Consider the following 14,175-nt stretch of genomic DNA (forward strand, 5'->3'; position numbering starts at 1 on the left):
TCCTATCATAAGCAGTAAGGAAAGCTTGTTTTAAAAGAGAGGACTTATCCCAGGGCTCTATATGGACTTAGGGCCTGATTCAGACCCACTTGCTAGATGCAGCCGCTCGTTCCCAGCGTATGGAAATTCCGCTAAGTGACGTCAAGGCAGGCGCTCACACGGCAAGGCATAAGCACGCCCACTATGTCTTGGCGAGCATACTTTGTGTTTACAGACGCCCACCAGCCTGTCTTTAGCCGCCCACTAGCGGACGTCATCTCCAGGAAGTATATACAACCATCGGTACATCAGGATCCATCGATCTGACCGCAGCGCTTGCGGTTGACTGTACCCTACCGCAAGCACTGCAAGCACTTCAGTGTGTAATTCAACCAGGTGATGTGTACTATGATGATGCCGGTTAATTATGCATGCCTCTGAAAACGGCGTTGAAACACTCAGGCACGCCTGCGTCTGCAACTCCACTTCCCTGTTACTACTGTCCTGCCCCTGTTACCACCCACAAACAGCCTCTCCTGTCACTCATTCTACTGGGTTGTCTTTGCAGGGCGAGCGAGCGCATACCGATTGCTCGTACTAGTTTGCGCACGAGCACTGCAAAATATATACACATGCTCACATTTGCAAACATCGCCAGCAACGAGCGATCGCTTGCCAGCGAGCAGGTCTGAATCAGGTCATTAATTTCGCCATTTATTTTTTTCTGTATCTGGTAGACTTGTAACATCGGTGACAGGGAAAAAAAATTTTATATGTGCTTTTATATATACTTTTATGTATAAGCACCATGTAAAGTACTCATTTATGCACAGGGGCGTTTCTAGAGAGGAGGGGGCACGTGTGCAGTCTCCAACACGTTCCCCTTCTTCTCTGTCCGGCGGGCGGCAGCGCACTGAGCTGTGCGCAGCCAGCTCCGGAGTTATAGACTCTGGGCACTAGAGTGCGCCCAGAGTCTATAGAGTATGCGCAGGTCACCGGGAAAATGGCCATGGTGGCCATTTTCCCTGTACTGCACATGCGCAAACGACGGGAAAATGCCTGCGGCGGCCATTTTTGAGTCGTCTTTATAGCGCCGGACCCCCATGCCGACGTGGGACTCCTGAGAGGTAAGTAATACTATGGGTGCAGGGTGTACGGTGCGGGGCCCCCCTGGACCCATTATAGATACGCTCCTGTTTATGCAGTTAAGAAAGGTAAAATTACAGCGTTTTCTTCTTCTGCCTCTGAGTGACATAAACAGGAAGGATTGCTTACTAGGAACATATTAAGCAGAATTATCTGCCATATACAAGTTATCTATTGCATCTAAAGAATTATTCCTGTTGAGGAGTTCACATGCGGTTTATCCAAAGTATCCATATGAGTGCTATTGTACACGCGTACACACAGAACTTCACTATTTTTGGTTAGTTGTTTATCTTTGACATATACTGTATTTCTGAAAGGTTTGATTTAATCTAGTAGAGAGTTTCACTTGTCAAGGTATTCTACACTATGAAGATGATTCAGAAATACTCTCAAGACGGGCTTAAATACACATATGTGCAAAGAGAAAAATGCAGATATTTGCCTATATATATTACTGGGTTCATAGATGTCATCATTATTAGCACACACTTGCACCAGACCAGTGGCGTCCCTGCCCGCAATGTCACCTGGGACGGGGAGGGACGCTGTGCATTGCCGAAAAGGGGGCTCAGACAGGGCGTGTGGCCCAACTCCCATGTCTGTTACTTGGGGGGATGCAGGAGGTACCTGTGTGCAGTGCTGGCCGGCTCCCTGAGTGTTAGGAGCCGAGTGCTGCACTTAATGCTACAGTGCAGCACCCGGCTCCTGTCAGTGAGGGGGAGTCTGCACCTTGGACCCTCGCACCCTCATTGTGATGCCACTGCACCAGCCCAGTTCTCGGTGCAAGAGATCCATCTGATTCAAGCAGATGTGTCTATATGCCCAGTAATTCTGTCTATACAGATGTGCCCACATACATTTATCCTCCGTGCGCTACAAGTCATTCCAAACATAACGTGGGAGCTCAGTGTGACTTGGTCGAGCCGAGCGTCTTTTCGTGCGCAAGCACATTAAAATGATATGCAGCGTGCCTATGTTCTGTGAGCAAGTGCCAGTGTATCTGCACGCTAAACACTACGTTACAGTGTTACAGCCGCTGACACTGTAACGTGCATTTCACATGCAGATACACTGGCACTCGCTCACAGAACATAGGCACGCTGCATATCATTTTAATCAGGAGAAGCTGCTAGTGATATCTAGTCACATCGTTGTGCGAATAAGACACATTTGAAGGTAAAAATACGCACTAAAATACACTTGGCGCTACTGAGTCACACCACGGCATGGCGCGACTAGAAGGGCTGTTAACGTGCAAGGAGGCTAGATGTATGAGGACCCATCTGTATGTCATCGGCACGCCCTCCCTAATTTCCAATATGCAAACATCCAGTTATGTGCATTCATCCGCAAGTGGAGATGCGAATGAGTGACGCGTGACTCTGAATCGCCTATAGATACGTGCGCTTGGCTATTTCTTCTACACCTTGATTTTCCGGATGCAAGAAAAACACACAACAAACATTTTAGAGGAATCACAATATATTTTTTTTAAGTAGTTACAATCATTTTTATAAAAAATAATAGTACATGATATATTTAAAAAAAATTACACTTTGGATATTTTCATCAATGCAAGCTGAAGATTTTTCAAGGATTATATCATGTTAGGTTTAAGCAGTCAGCTTTTATAGATGAGACACAAAGATAAAGCCTGGTTTTCAGTGCTATAATGATTTTTCACTGCAACTTTCTTAAAACGTAAAGTGCAATCAAGTATTCCCTTTCCCCACGAAAAGCTACTATTTTACTATTGTGTTGAGTTAGCCCGGTGTTCACATCTGTATGAATGTGACACGATACAGGCCTGCTAAATACCATTCGTGTACTCTGGGCCTAATGGAGAAGCTAGCCACAAGATACATTTCCACAGGAGTTATTGAAATAACGGCTAATCTATTACCATATAATCACTGCAAATACGTAGTATGTTTATTGCATGATTTTTTGTTTATAGACATGAGGCATTATATACTTTGAATTCAAATGTCATATTATTATAACTAATGAGGCATATATTTCTACACATCTATATTTCTTCCAACCAAATTATAGATGCATATTACATTTTCTAAAGTCGAAAATGCCCCAGTTTCACTGACTACTTTCAAAGATACTTTGTGTGACATTTTAATTTGTTATGTTTTGTTAGTGTGGGCAGGGAGCTCACAAGGCCGCATTCCCTATCAAGGTTGTGGTTCTCTCCCCCAATTGCTGCTTGGCAATCAGGACACCTGGGGCTTTCCATTGCTCCCCCACATTCTATGATACAATATATGTGATTAATTTGTTATGTTTTGTTAGCGTGGGCAGGGAGCTCACAAGGCACCGATCCTTAAGTCTTCGAAATCTAGCAAGTTGTTTGCAACATCAGACCAAGCTGCATGTTGTGCTCCGTCCATTTCTGTGGCCAGCCTGTTGGTTCCATCAAGGTTGTGGTTCTCTCCCCCAATTGCTGCTTGGCAATCAGGACACCTGGAGCGTTGCATTGCTCCCCCACATTCTGTGATACAATATATGTGATTGTTGGGACACTTAAACCAGTGACCCTTTTGGAGGCCCATAGCTTGTACAATCATCACTCGTTCGTTCTCTGTTACCCCCAGTGCTGTATGTGGAAGGCTTCTCTCCAACTCTTTTAATTTCCTCTTCACAAATATTTCACTGTCTTCATTGAACTTTTTATTTCCTTCTAAAACATCTCTTATGATCCCTATTTCCCTATGAATCTCAGGAGTAATCCTGCCACTTGCCTCTTTGCATTGTACAAGCAGCTTTTGAAGGTAGGCAAAACGCTGGACTTCACTTTGAAGATCATATAGCTCTTGTTCTGTTAATAATAAACGAGACCTCTCTAACCATTTTTTAATTTCCAACAAGCGATTCTCCAGAGGCATCTTCTCTTTATCATCCACTTTCTTTATGTTGATAAACAGTTTTGCCAACCTTTCATAGAATAACATCATATTTTCTAGGGTACTTAATTTCCTGAGTGAAGCGTCTGGATTCTCCAGGGACTCCAGTAACATCAAATATTCATCAAAAAATGCTCTTTTCATATCAACCATCTGCTCTAGAGTGTTTTTGAGCCGCCTTCTGGTTACAATTCTTTCATCCACTGGACCTAATATCCTTTCCTTTACCTTCTCAATCTCATCCAAAGTTTTGTTGATGGCAGTGCCATATCTCAAGTTTTTCCTTATATAAATCTGGCATTTTGGGCACACTTTGAGTTTGATTGCAGTTTCCTCTTGGGAATCTTTATTTTCCATGTATTTATCCATGCCCACAGTCTCAAAAATGTGTCCACAATCCTCCAACTGCACAAATCGAGCAGATGCGTCCTCTTCAAAACCAAAGAATATTTCAGTGACCTCATCTTTGTTGCACTCAAGGCATTTTTTGGGACAGGGCTCCCCACACAGACCAATGCAAGGGTGACCACATTTCAGTTTCTTTGTACAAGGGACATTGCACGGTGGGCGATCACAGGGCTCAGAGCATAACTTACTGCAGGTGTAGTGCTCACACCTCCAGTCACAGGGCTCAATGCAAGGTACACAGCTCTCTCCACACTGCTTTTTACATTGGCTGTGGACACAGCGGTTCTGGCATTGTCTACTGCATGGTGGACATTCAGTTGTACATGGCTCTTTGCATTTATGTGAACAAACTAAAAGAGATTTACATGGGTGTCTGCAGCTTTCATGGAAACGTCCTTGAAAGCAAGTGTCACAAGTACCAGGGCATGTATGACCACAACTTAATTTAGTACGGCAAGGTACTTTGCACTTTATGGGCATACCCATATCTATGTCGGGTTTCTGCCAACACTTAATATGCTGACTATGTCCACACTTCAGCTCCACTTTTACCTCTTGCTTACAACGTGTTTCGCAGTCCTCTCCACAACTCTTTTTGCATGGGTGACCGCACCGCAAGAGCTTGTCACATGGCATAGAGCAACAGAATGCATCTACAGGGATGCTGCAGGGCACCATCTGTGGGTGGCCACAGTTTGGCATAAGCTTCTCCACTCTCTCCATGCACTGCCCACAGGGCTCAAAACATTTCCGTTTGCACCGGTGGCCATTATCACATAACACTTTCTGGCAGTCCTTATGACAAAGGTATTCTTTGTGCTCTTGATCATATGGATGGCACACACGTGTACACACATGTCCGCAGTTCAGTCTGAAATCACAATTTTGGTCGCAACCCCCTTCTGGGACCTTCTTAAAATCATTAGCTCTGCTTACAAGGGTGCGTTTCTCAGGATGATTCTGACAGCAAAGCATAAGCTGTTTTCCAACTTGTCCCCCCTGTCGTAGAGTACAAAGAATTTGGCTCCAGAGCCGCACACTGCTGAGCATGTCCATGTTGCCAATACAAAACAGACCTTTTTTGGCTCTTGACAATGCCACACAGATTCGATTGGGAATCTTAAGAAAACCAACTTTTCTCTCATTGTTGCTGCGGACCAAGGAGAGAATGATTATGTCATTTTCCTCACCCTGGTACTTGTCCACAACGTGCACCTTTACCCCAGAGAACGTCTTGGCTGGCATGAGCTTGCGGAGACAGAAAAGCTGCCCTGTGTAGGTGGTGAGGATGGTGATCTGAGATGGCTTATACTCTTGATTCAGAAAGTACTTGCAGAGCTCCACTACGAACTCTGCTTCATACATGTTCTGATGACTCTTCCCATCTTGAATCTCTTGCTCTAGGTATTCATGTTCCACAAAGAAGAGGTTTGATGCAACTCCCTGTAGTGAAAGAATTGAAAGCCACCATTATTATAAATCACTACCAATAATAGTCCATGGATTTCACCTTTACATACCCGGTTTAACCTGACCAGTTCTGGCAGCCTTTCCGAATGTGTTAAGTATTTTTGTTTACCTTCACTAAAAAGATCATTTGTGTTTCTTTGTAATTAGAATCTAATGCTGGATACACGCTGGCAGATATATTGGCCGATCAGTTGATTGGCCAATATATCGGGTGCCCGTCTGCCAGTGTGTACCAGCGATATGTCTGTGAACAACGTCGTTCACAGGCATATCGCGTCGGCTCTGCTCCACAGCCGATGGCAGATATATCTGTCCATTGGGCAGTGTGTACTGGCGACCTGCCAGTGTGTATGAACGACCATCATCTGCAGATATATCTGTAGAACACTCGATCAGTTCAGTGTGTACCCAGCTTGAGGGTCTTTCATCTGTGTGTTTACAATCTTTCAGATTTATTGCAAATGATGATATAACATTTGTGAGGTTATCTTATCTTAGTGTTATTTGTAAATCTACTAGTGGAAGCTTTTGTGACATTAGCTACCTTGGTAGAATACAGCTCATTATCACTGAAAAGAATGCACCTTTTGTACACCCAGGGGATACAGAAGCCTTGGTTAAGAACCTCTGCATTAGATCTAGGCCACAGGTTCTCAAACTCGGTCCTCAGGACCCCCAACAGTGCATGTTTTCCAGGTCTCCTCACAGAATCGCAAGTGAAATAATTAGCTCCACCTGTGGATCTTTTAAAATGTGTCAGTGAGTAATGACTACACCTGTGCACCTGCTAGGTGACCTGGAACCTGTGTGGGGTCCTGAGGACCGAGTTTGAGAACCACTGATCTAGGCTATTGTGGTACAGTTTTCTGGAGGAATATAATTAACATTTAAATGTAAAAAAAAAAGGTGGTTCCCAACCTTATTGTGCCACAAATATTAAATAAAGCATATTTTTTGTCACACCAACGTGTCAATGTAAAATCAAAGTGAATAAAGCTCATGCATAGACTCCATTGCATTTCTTAAATATATTTGAAAAACTTTATCTGTCACCTTTAAATCATTGTGGTACATCCAGCCTAGAATTGTAACACACGTCACACGTGTCCTGACACAATAATTGAAATGATAGTTTTGGATAAACAAAGTTTCTTTAAGAATTTCCTGTCATACAAAATATATTTCTCAAAAAGGGGTTTCCTGCACAGGCAGGTCAAGTAGACTATTTTGTGGGGCACTCTTCAATGTAATAGTATACGAAAGTCTTACATAACTTTCATATACTATTACATTGGAGAGTGCCCCACAAAATAGTCTACTTGACCTGCCTGTGCAGGAAACCCCTTTTTGCATTATTGAACCATTTGACTATTGGGAGCACCCACAACATGTCTAATCGAATAGAAAAGTTGTTTCTCTGAGTTACTTCTATGATCGTTGGTCTTTTTACCAATATATTATTACTTCAAATCATACTCTGGTGCAGAATCTCTTTCCCAGTTCCCTTTCTCAATTTTTGACAAAATATATTTCTCACCTTGATTTTCTCATAGTTTAGTACAGATGAGTGATTCTCAAGCTCTTTATAGATGTGAGGAGTCAATAGTCTCGCTATTTCTGGCCGCATGCGATGCTACAAAGCAGAAGATGTCAGTGTTAGAGGATCAATAATAGTACTAACATAACTTCACATACATGGAACATTACAGCCACCCCCAAGCTCACCCACGACTTGTTTTTTAAAACAATGCTGATATATATATATATATCGGAATGGGTATGAAGTCCCGGCAGCTGAATAGTCAGATGCCGGAAGCCTGAAGGGAGTAGATCCCGACAGGGCAGGTAAGTACCCTATCCCTATTCCTCTTCCCCTCTAACCCTAACCCTCCCTTAGTGGTGCCTAATCCTAACCTCCCCCCTACTGCCTAACCCTAACCTCCCCCCGGGGGTGCTTAACCCTAACCAACCCCCCCCCAAAAAAAAAAACCTAATCCCGCTATGCTGCCAGAACCTAACCCTCCCCCCCACGGCTAACTCAGACTTACTTCGTTCGGGCTGGTGTCCTTCGGTGTTCCAGTATCGGGATTAAGATAGGCGTTGGTATTTCGACGCCTATTTTAAGTCCCTTGTCAGGATTCGGATGTCGGTATTGAGACATCCCATATATATCATATAGGCCCCAAACTAATTGATTTCACTGTGAAAATACCAGGACTTTACATTGGATACCTGCTAGTGGCAGAAAACTCTTATCATAGCATCAGCCACAATGTGTGCTTGTCTCTGCTTCCTCTTTTCTCACCTGGTAGTTTAGACGCACATATGGTAGATGTGTAAGGATGAGACGCTCAAACAGTGATACTTCAAGGTTAAAGTTCTTGGCCAAGTCGTATACATTAGCACTAGGCCTCAGCTGGAATAGAATATAAGAATGTCATTGCTTGCCCTAAATAGAGCAGTGTCTTACTGTTCTTGTATCTGATTTTGCTGAATGTGGTGAGAAATACTCATAGGCCGGGATGTACTAAAGGAAAAATGCGGTAAAAACCCTGTTGTCTGTGTTTTTACCGCATTTCCATATGTACTAAGCCCCGGACGCACTTTTATCGGTGCAGAGGGAAACACCAGAAAAACCTGGCATTACCCTATAGAAGCCTATGGGCTTCCTACGGCACCCCGCTCCCGACGCCTCCCCGCCCTGCCGTCGCACAGCGCTGGCCCAGACTCAGTTGCTCTCCATGGTCGCTGGCCCGTGCTCCTCCTGGGTCCTCCGCCTCCTCCTCCTAATCTTCTTCCGGATGCAGGGAGGAGGAGGAGAAGCCCAGGGCTTCCTGCACAGGTGACCAGCAGGAAGCTCCCGGGGCTCGGAGGGGCCGGGGTCCCACGGAGACCCCGTCACTCGGCGTCGGCTGCTTCACAAAGGGCAGCTCTTCATTGCAAGAGCTGTCCTTTGCGATACTAATCGCATATGTTAGTACAACTGCGATTAGTAAGGTTGCGGTGAATGGCGGAATGGTCACCGCAACCTTAGTACATCCCAGCCATAGTCACATAGTCATAGAAACATGGTTGTGAAGGAAAATTACTACAATACTAAATGTTAAAATCTATTTAAACATTTGTCTATTAAGATGTATAGATTGCAGTTTATTGCATGGGCCACAGTGCAATATAACAGGCGGCAACAAGTATTTGTCTGATGCGGCAGTGTGTGCCCACTAAATACTAATCCTATCTGACATAGCAGAATCATTACCAAACATGTTGGGAATTCAGTCAGAAGATGACATTATCCATTTTGGTGTCACCAAAAGGCCCGGTTTCGTCCAATTTAGCCATCCCCTTGTGTGTGGGTTGCAGATTTAAAACTGCACATAAAACTGGCATACATTCAGCTGCACAATGTCTGGTGGTAAGCCAGATGGTTCCTGCCATATACTCATCTATCTTACAAATCAGTAGTCTTTTTACGAACTACAATATATACATATATATATATATATATATAAAATATATATGACATCACCTGCTGATGGTCCCCAATGAGAATAAGGTGCTGGCAAGCCGAACTAAGTGTGGTTATTATATGAGCCTCAAGGACTTCTGCTGCCTCTTCCACTATGACAATACGCGGCGCTACTTCTTGGAGAATACGACGATACTTGGCAGCACCTGGGCAGAGAGTGATCATAGCAGTATGTAAGACACCAGAGAAGGAGCATATCAATCATCACACAATCACACAGTTGTTAGTCACTGACCTGTGGTTGTCATGCCTATGACCTGAGCTTGCTGAAGAATATGCAGGTCCTGCCGTTGTCTCAACTCCACTAAGCGATCTGCTAACTCCTGATAAGTTTTCTCATGGGTCAGTATTTTCTGACGAATATCCAGCTGGTAGAGTTGTATCCAATATCTGTAGATTGGTAAAAATACGCATACAATAGATATTACATTTTAGATGTGATTTTTTTTTTTTTTATAGAAAAGTCAATTGAAAGTAAAATTCCACTAACAAAAATGCCGCTTCCCACCAATCAATATAGCCATGAAGGTTAGATATCAGGCATATCCATCACCTGTCAGACGATAGGATGGCATTTTACAGCCCTACTGATATTTGGCAGCTATACCAATGACACAGGAGGTGTTAGAGTGCTGAAATTCAAGTATCCCTGCTTACTGCTACATGAGCACTGGCCATTGATTAGGAGGTTCAGGATCTCATGAATGGAGCGGATCCTAGACCCCAACAAATCTGCAAGCACATAACCATTCCACAATTCTGTAATTAATACTAGTATTTCAGTCTACCTGCATTATTGATATTTAAAATATAATTTTGGTACCTATGACATAAGTTAAAAGAAGGTGTCCATAGCAACTATTCAGATTCTACTTATCATTTATCTAGAATCTTCTAGGACATAATAGAAAGAACCTGATTGGTTGCTATGGGCAACATCTCCACTTCTATAAACCCACACTTTTGTACATATACCCCTTTGTCTTAAACTGCAACCACCAGCGAATCTCTAATTATTATTCTAATACAGTCAATGGCAATAGATGTGCTAAGACTTTCTTTACTAAGTGCCTCTATCACCTGTACAGTTTCCAGCGCATATTTAGGTCCAGCCTCCACAGATCTTTAACTTGATCAACCTCGGCTTCTGACATTGCGTCAACTTTTCTCAGTTCATTCTTAATCCTTTGTTTCCTCTTCTTCTTCTGCTCCCGTGTCATCTAGAAGGAAAAGCTATATGCTTACATTGGGTAAGATCCTGCTATTTCCATTCTTTTCAGAAGTGTCATATACAATAAGGTCCATCTTGTGTAAGATAGGAGTTTTTGTGATGAACTATTTATACCATTCAAGAAAGATTCTTAACTTTTACTTATTTTAACTTTTTTATGCTTTCGGAAACATGAATATGTACCCTAAAAGACTTGCATATATAAGTTACCAATAAAAAAAATTCTGCTTAATATACATTAGAACATATATTGGTTCTAATAGGGATTGCAGTTTTATCTGTTCTTAACATACTCACCTGCCAACCCTCTTCTTCCTCTTCCTGTGCGCCTTGTTGTTCATTGTTTTCTAATGAGAATGCATGCAGAAGCCGTGCGACGTTGTTGGTCTGAGTTTTATAGTTCTTTTTTCTGAGTCTTGCAGCTTCATCTTCATCATCAAGTACACGTTCATCCTGAATGATGTCAGCCTCCTCTTGTATCTCAATCAGTCCGTTATTCTCTGGTTCTTCTTCTTCTTCTTCCACTTCATCAGGCTCAGGCTGTGCTGCTAGAGGACCACACAAGACAAGTGTTACTTTCTACTCACTTTTCAAGGTTGCAGATACAAGCAGTTGCATGACTAAATCATTTACTTTTATTTACCCGATATTCATGTAGATGGAGGCCGTGATGCTTTAAATGAAAACTAATAAATGTCTCTGCACATGTTTGTTTGTAGCAAAAGGGTCTATGTACAGGTATTCTCATGATAAAATAAGGAAATTAAAATACCATAATAGAGGGTTTCACCTTACCAAGACACAGAATAAAAGGTAAGTGGCTGCCATATACCTCCCAAAGAGCATATATTAGGTTTCAGATTATTAAAGCAAGCAATTCCATTAATAAATGAGGTGTTTTTATTAAAATAGATTTCAAATTATGTGGCCCCCTAGTAACTATTGTGTGGTGATCGCCAGACAATATTACCCTGTGCTATGGAAATCATTTTCCATAATTGTTCAGGAGGGCATTACATGCCCAATCACACCTGTAAAGGTAAGGATACCCCATGATGTGGCCCCTTAGCAGTAGAGATGTACGAAGCTCTGGAAAGTGATAAGCTGCCAGCCAATCAGCTCCTAACGGTCATCTTACAGGCTGAAAAATGACAGAAGCTGATTGGTTGGTAGTTTATCACTCTCCAATTTATCACATTCCAGAGCTTAGTACATCTGCCCTAGTCTGGTGATCTCCAAACAAAGGGCCTGAGTCTGAGTCGGACACAGCAGAAATGTCATACACAGTGTAGCAATGTTTTTTGTATGTGGATGCATCTTAGCCGCAGTGCGCATGCGTCCCAATTATGTACTTAGAGACTCAGTACAGATTTGGACGCACACTATCAGAAATGTAAGGGGCATTCCTGGACAGTGACTGGGAGGTAACAAGGGGGTGGCTAAAAAGATGCACGGAGATGCTACGCCTTATGAAACTGGAAGTGATAGCGTACAAGAGCCTCATTTATCAACGAGTTTTATCACTCAAAACGAGTGATAAAACTCGCAGTGTGTGATAATAGTGCACCAGCCAATCAGCTCCCAACTGTCAATTGTTTGAAAAATGAAAGTTGGGAGCTGATTGGCTGGAGCACCATTTATCATACACAGCGAGTTTTATCACTCATTTTGAGTGATAAAACTAATTTATAAATGAGACCCAAAGAATCAGCTGAGATATAATGTGAGCTAAAGGGTGACATATTGTTGCCCAAACCTTGGTAACCTAACATAAACCCAGTGTCACAACTATAATTTTAATTAAAATACTTTAATTACAATCCCCCATAACGATGCAGGTTATATGAAACAAAGTGTATGATGTGGGATGTATAATATAATAAATTGCACATTGCAGGTTTTCATATTTAGATATATTACTTTGATAATTCTGTGTAGTATATGTAGTTTTTTTTATTTCGATATGTTAGTATATTCTCCGGCACTTATTTTTGTGTACTTTGAATTATTTACACTTTATATTTGCTCTAATTTGTGAAAATTGAAAAACCAGAAACAGTAATTTTGTACTTTGTTTATTTCAAGAAACAGAACAGTTTCTTATTCAAGTGTTTTATTATATTCAATTCTTGAATTGTACAAAGTATAATAATTTTTCGCTGTTCAATAAACAGATTTAATCATCCACTAATTTCCCATTACATGCTAGTGTTAATCTAGCTACACATGGTAGCTACATATTACCTGCTCCATTAGGATCTGCTGTCTGCATAAATTGAGAGACACCGAGACCAAGCCATTCAACGATTACTGATGCTTTTCCTCGTCCAGGCATGATAAAGAATGAATCATCATTCTGAATATATATGGAAAATTATTAAGTGTCATGGTATTTCTGCAGGGTTGTAGCATGCTTATAATCAGGGACACATTTGAAAACATAAGACAGCTGCATAGTTGAATGTATACCTGTTGGTGTAACTTGTGTGTCATCACACTGCGATTGCTACCGTTCTGAGTGTGGTCGATACAGAGTCACACAGTGGCGTTTGCAAAGCAGGGGCTGTAGCGCAGTCCAAAACTAAAAGATGGGAGCAGAACAACACAACACCAACCGCAGCCCCAAATGCTAGGCAATATCGCCAGGAGTCAGCAGAAACAACAAGCCCACTGGGAACCAGCCAGGTGCACCACAGCAGCGGCGGAAGAACCTGCCCCCCAGACTCCGGTGTCAACCAGCTTCTATTGGCTAGATGACTTTCTAGATGTCCCCCAGACTCCTGCGTCAGACACAGGGCGTGCAGATAGTCAGCTAGCCAATGGGAGCTAATTGGCACCGGAGTCTGGGGGCCGGCTATTCCGCCACTGCTGTGGTGCAGACAGCTGGTCCCCGGTGGGCTTGCCGTTCCTGCTGACTCCCGGCGATGTTGGGCAGCACTAGGGGGTGCGGTTGGTGGTGTTGTGTTGTCCTGCTCCCCTCTTTTAGTTTTGGATTGTACTGCAGCCTAGGTTGTGCAACCGCCACTGGCCATACACAGTTCAATCTCATCTACACTTATGACTGAAGAAGCGTAACAGGGTTGTAGAGCAGTGTTCCTACATAAACAGAATACAGCCATAATGTTGCCATGAGAATGTCAACATGGTTATAATTTCGATGTTGACCATGCTGACATTCATCGTGTAGACAGTGATGAAATGTCAACATGTTAGAATATCGACATTTTGCCCTGGTGGCCCAGCTGTGACTTACCTTCACCTGGTGGCTCCAGCGGTGTCCTCCGGGTCCTGGTGTTCATATGGCTGTCACTTATTTCTCTGCTATCCTTAACCGTAATCCCTAACCCTCCCTCTATTGCCTAACCCTAACTTTCTTCCCTCCGCAACCCAACCCTAACCTCCGCCCGCAGCATATGCCTAATGTTAACATGCTATCTATGTCGATATTTAATCAGTCGACATTCTGAGAATGTCGACCAGTTGCATGTTGACAT

General features: G+C 42.8%; 1 protein-coding gene across 2 annotated transcripts in view; it reads right to left on the reverse strand.

The window, feature by feature from the left end:
• Positions 1-2,608: 2,608 nt before the first annotated feature.
• ZNFX1 (zinc finger NFX1-type containing 1) overlaps positions 2,609-14,175 on the reverse strand; it is a 58,308-nt gene continuing 46,741 nt past the window's right edge. Inside the window, exons 8-15 of one of the 2 annotated variants that reach the window (XM_088481891.1) lie at positions 12,926-13,037; positions 10,979-11,229; positions 10,531-10,670; positions 9,686-9,840; positions 9,451-9,596; positions 8,227-8,337; positions 7,459-7,554; positions 2,609-5,894 (exon numbers count right to left, since the gene is read on the reverse strand). In XM_088481891.1, coding sequence (XP_088338017.1) covers positions 3,447-5,894; positions 7,459-7,554; positions 8,227-8,337; positions 9,451-9,596; positions 9,686-9,840; positions 10,531-10,670; positions 10,979-11,229; positions 12,926-13,037 — 3,459 coding nt within the window. In that variant the 3' untranslated portion in view covers positions 2,609-3,446. The remainder of the gene's footprint in view (positions 5,895-7,458; positions 7,555-8,226; positions 8,338-9,450; positions 9,597-9,685; positions 9,841-10,530; positions 10,671-10,978; positions 11,230-12,925; positions 13,038-14,175) is intronic. The other variant, XM_088481892.1, reaches the window with a different exon arrangement.

This window comes from Taudactylus pleione, unplaced genomic scaffold (assembly GCF_031769625.1).
Source record: "Taudactylus pleione unplaced genomic scaffold, aTauple2 ptg000279l, whole genome shotgun sequence".
Classification (NCBI taxonomy): domain Eukaryota; kingdom Metazoa; phylum Chordata; class Amphibia; order Anura; family Myobatrachidae; genus Taudactylus; species Taudactylus pleione.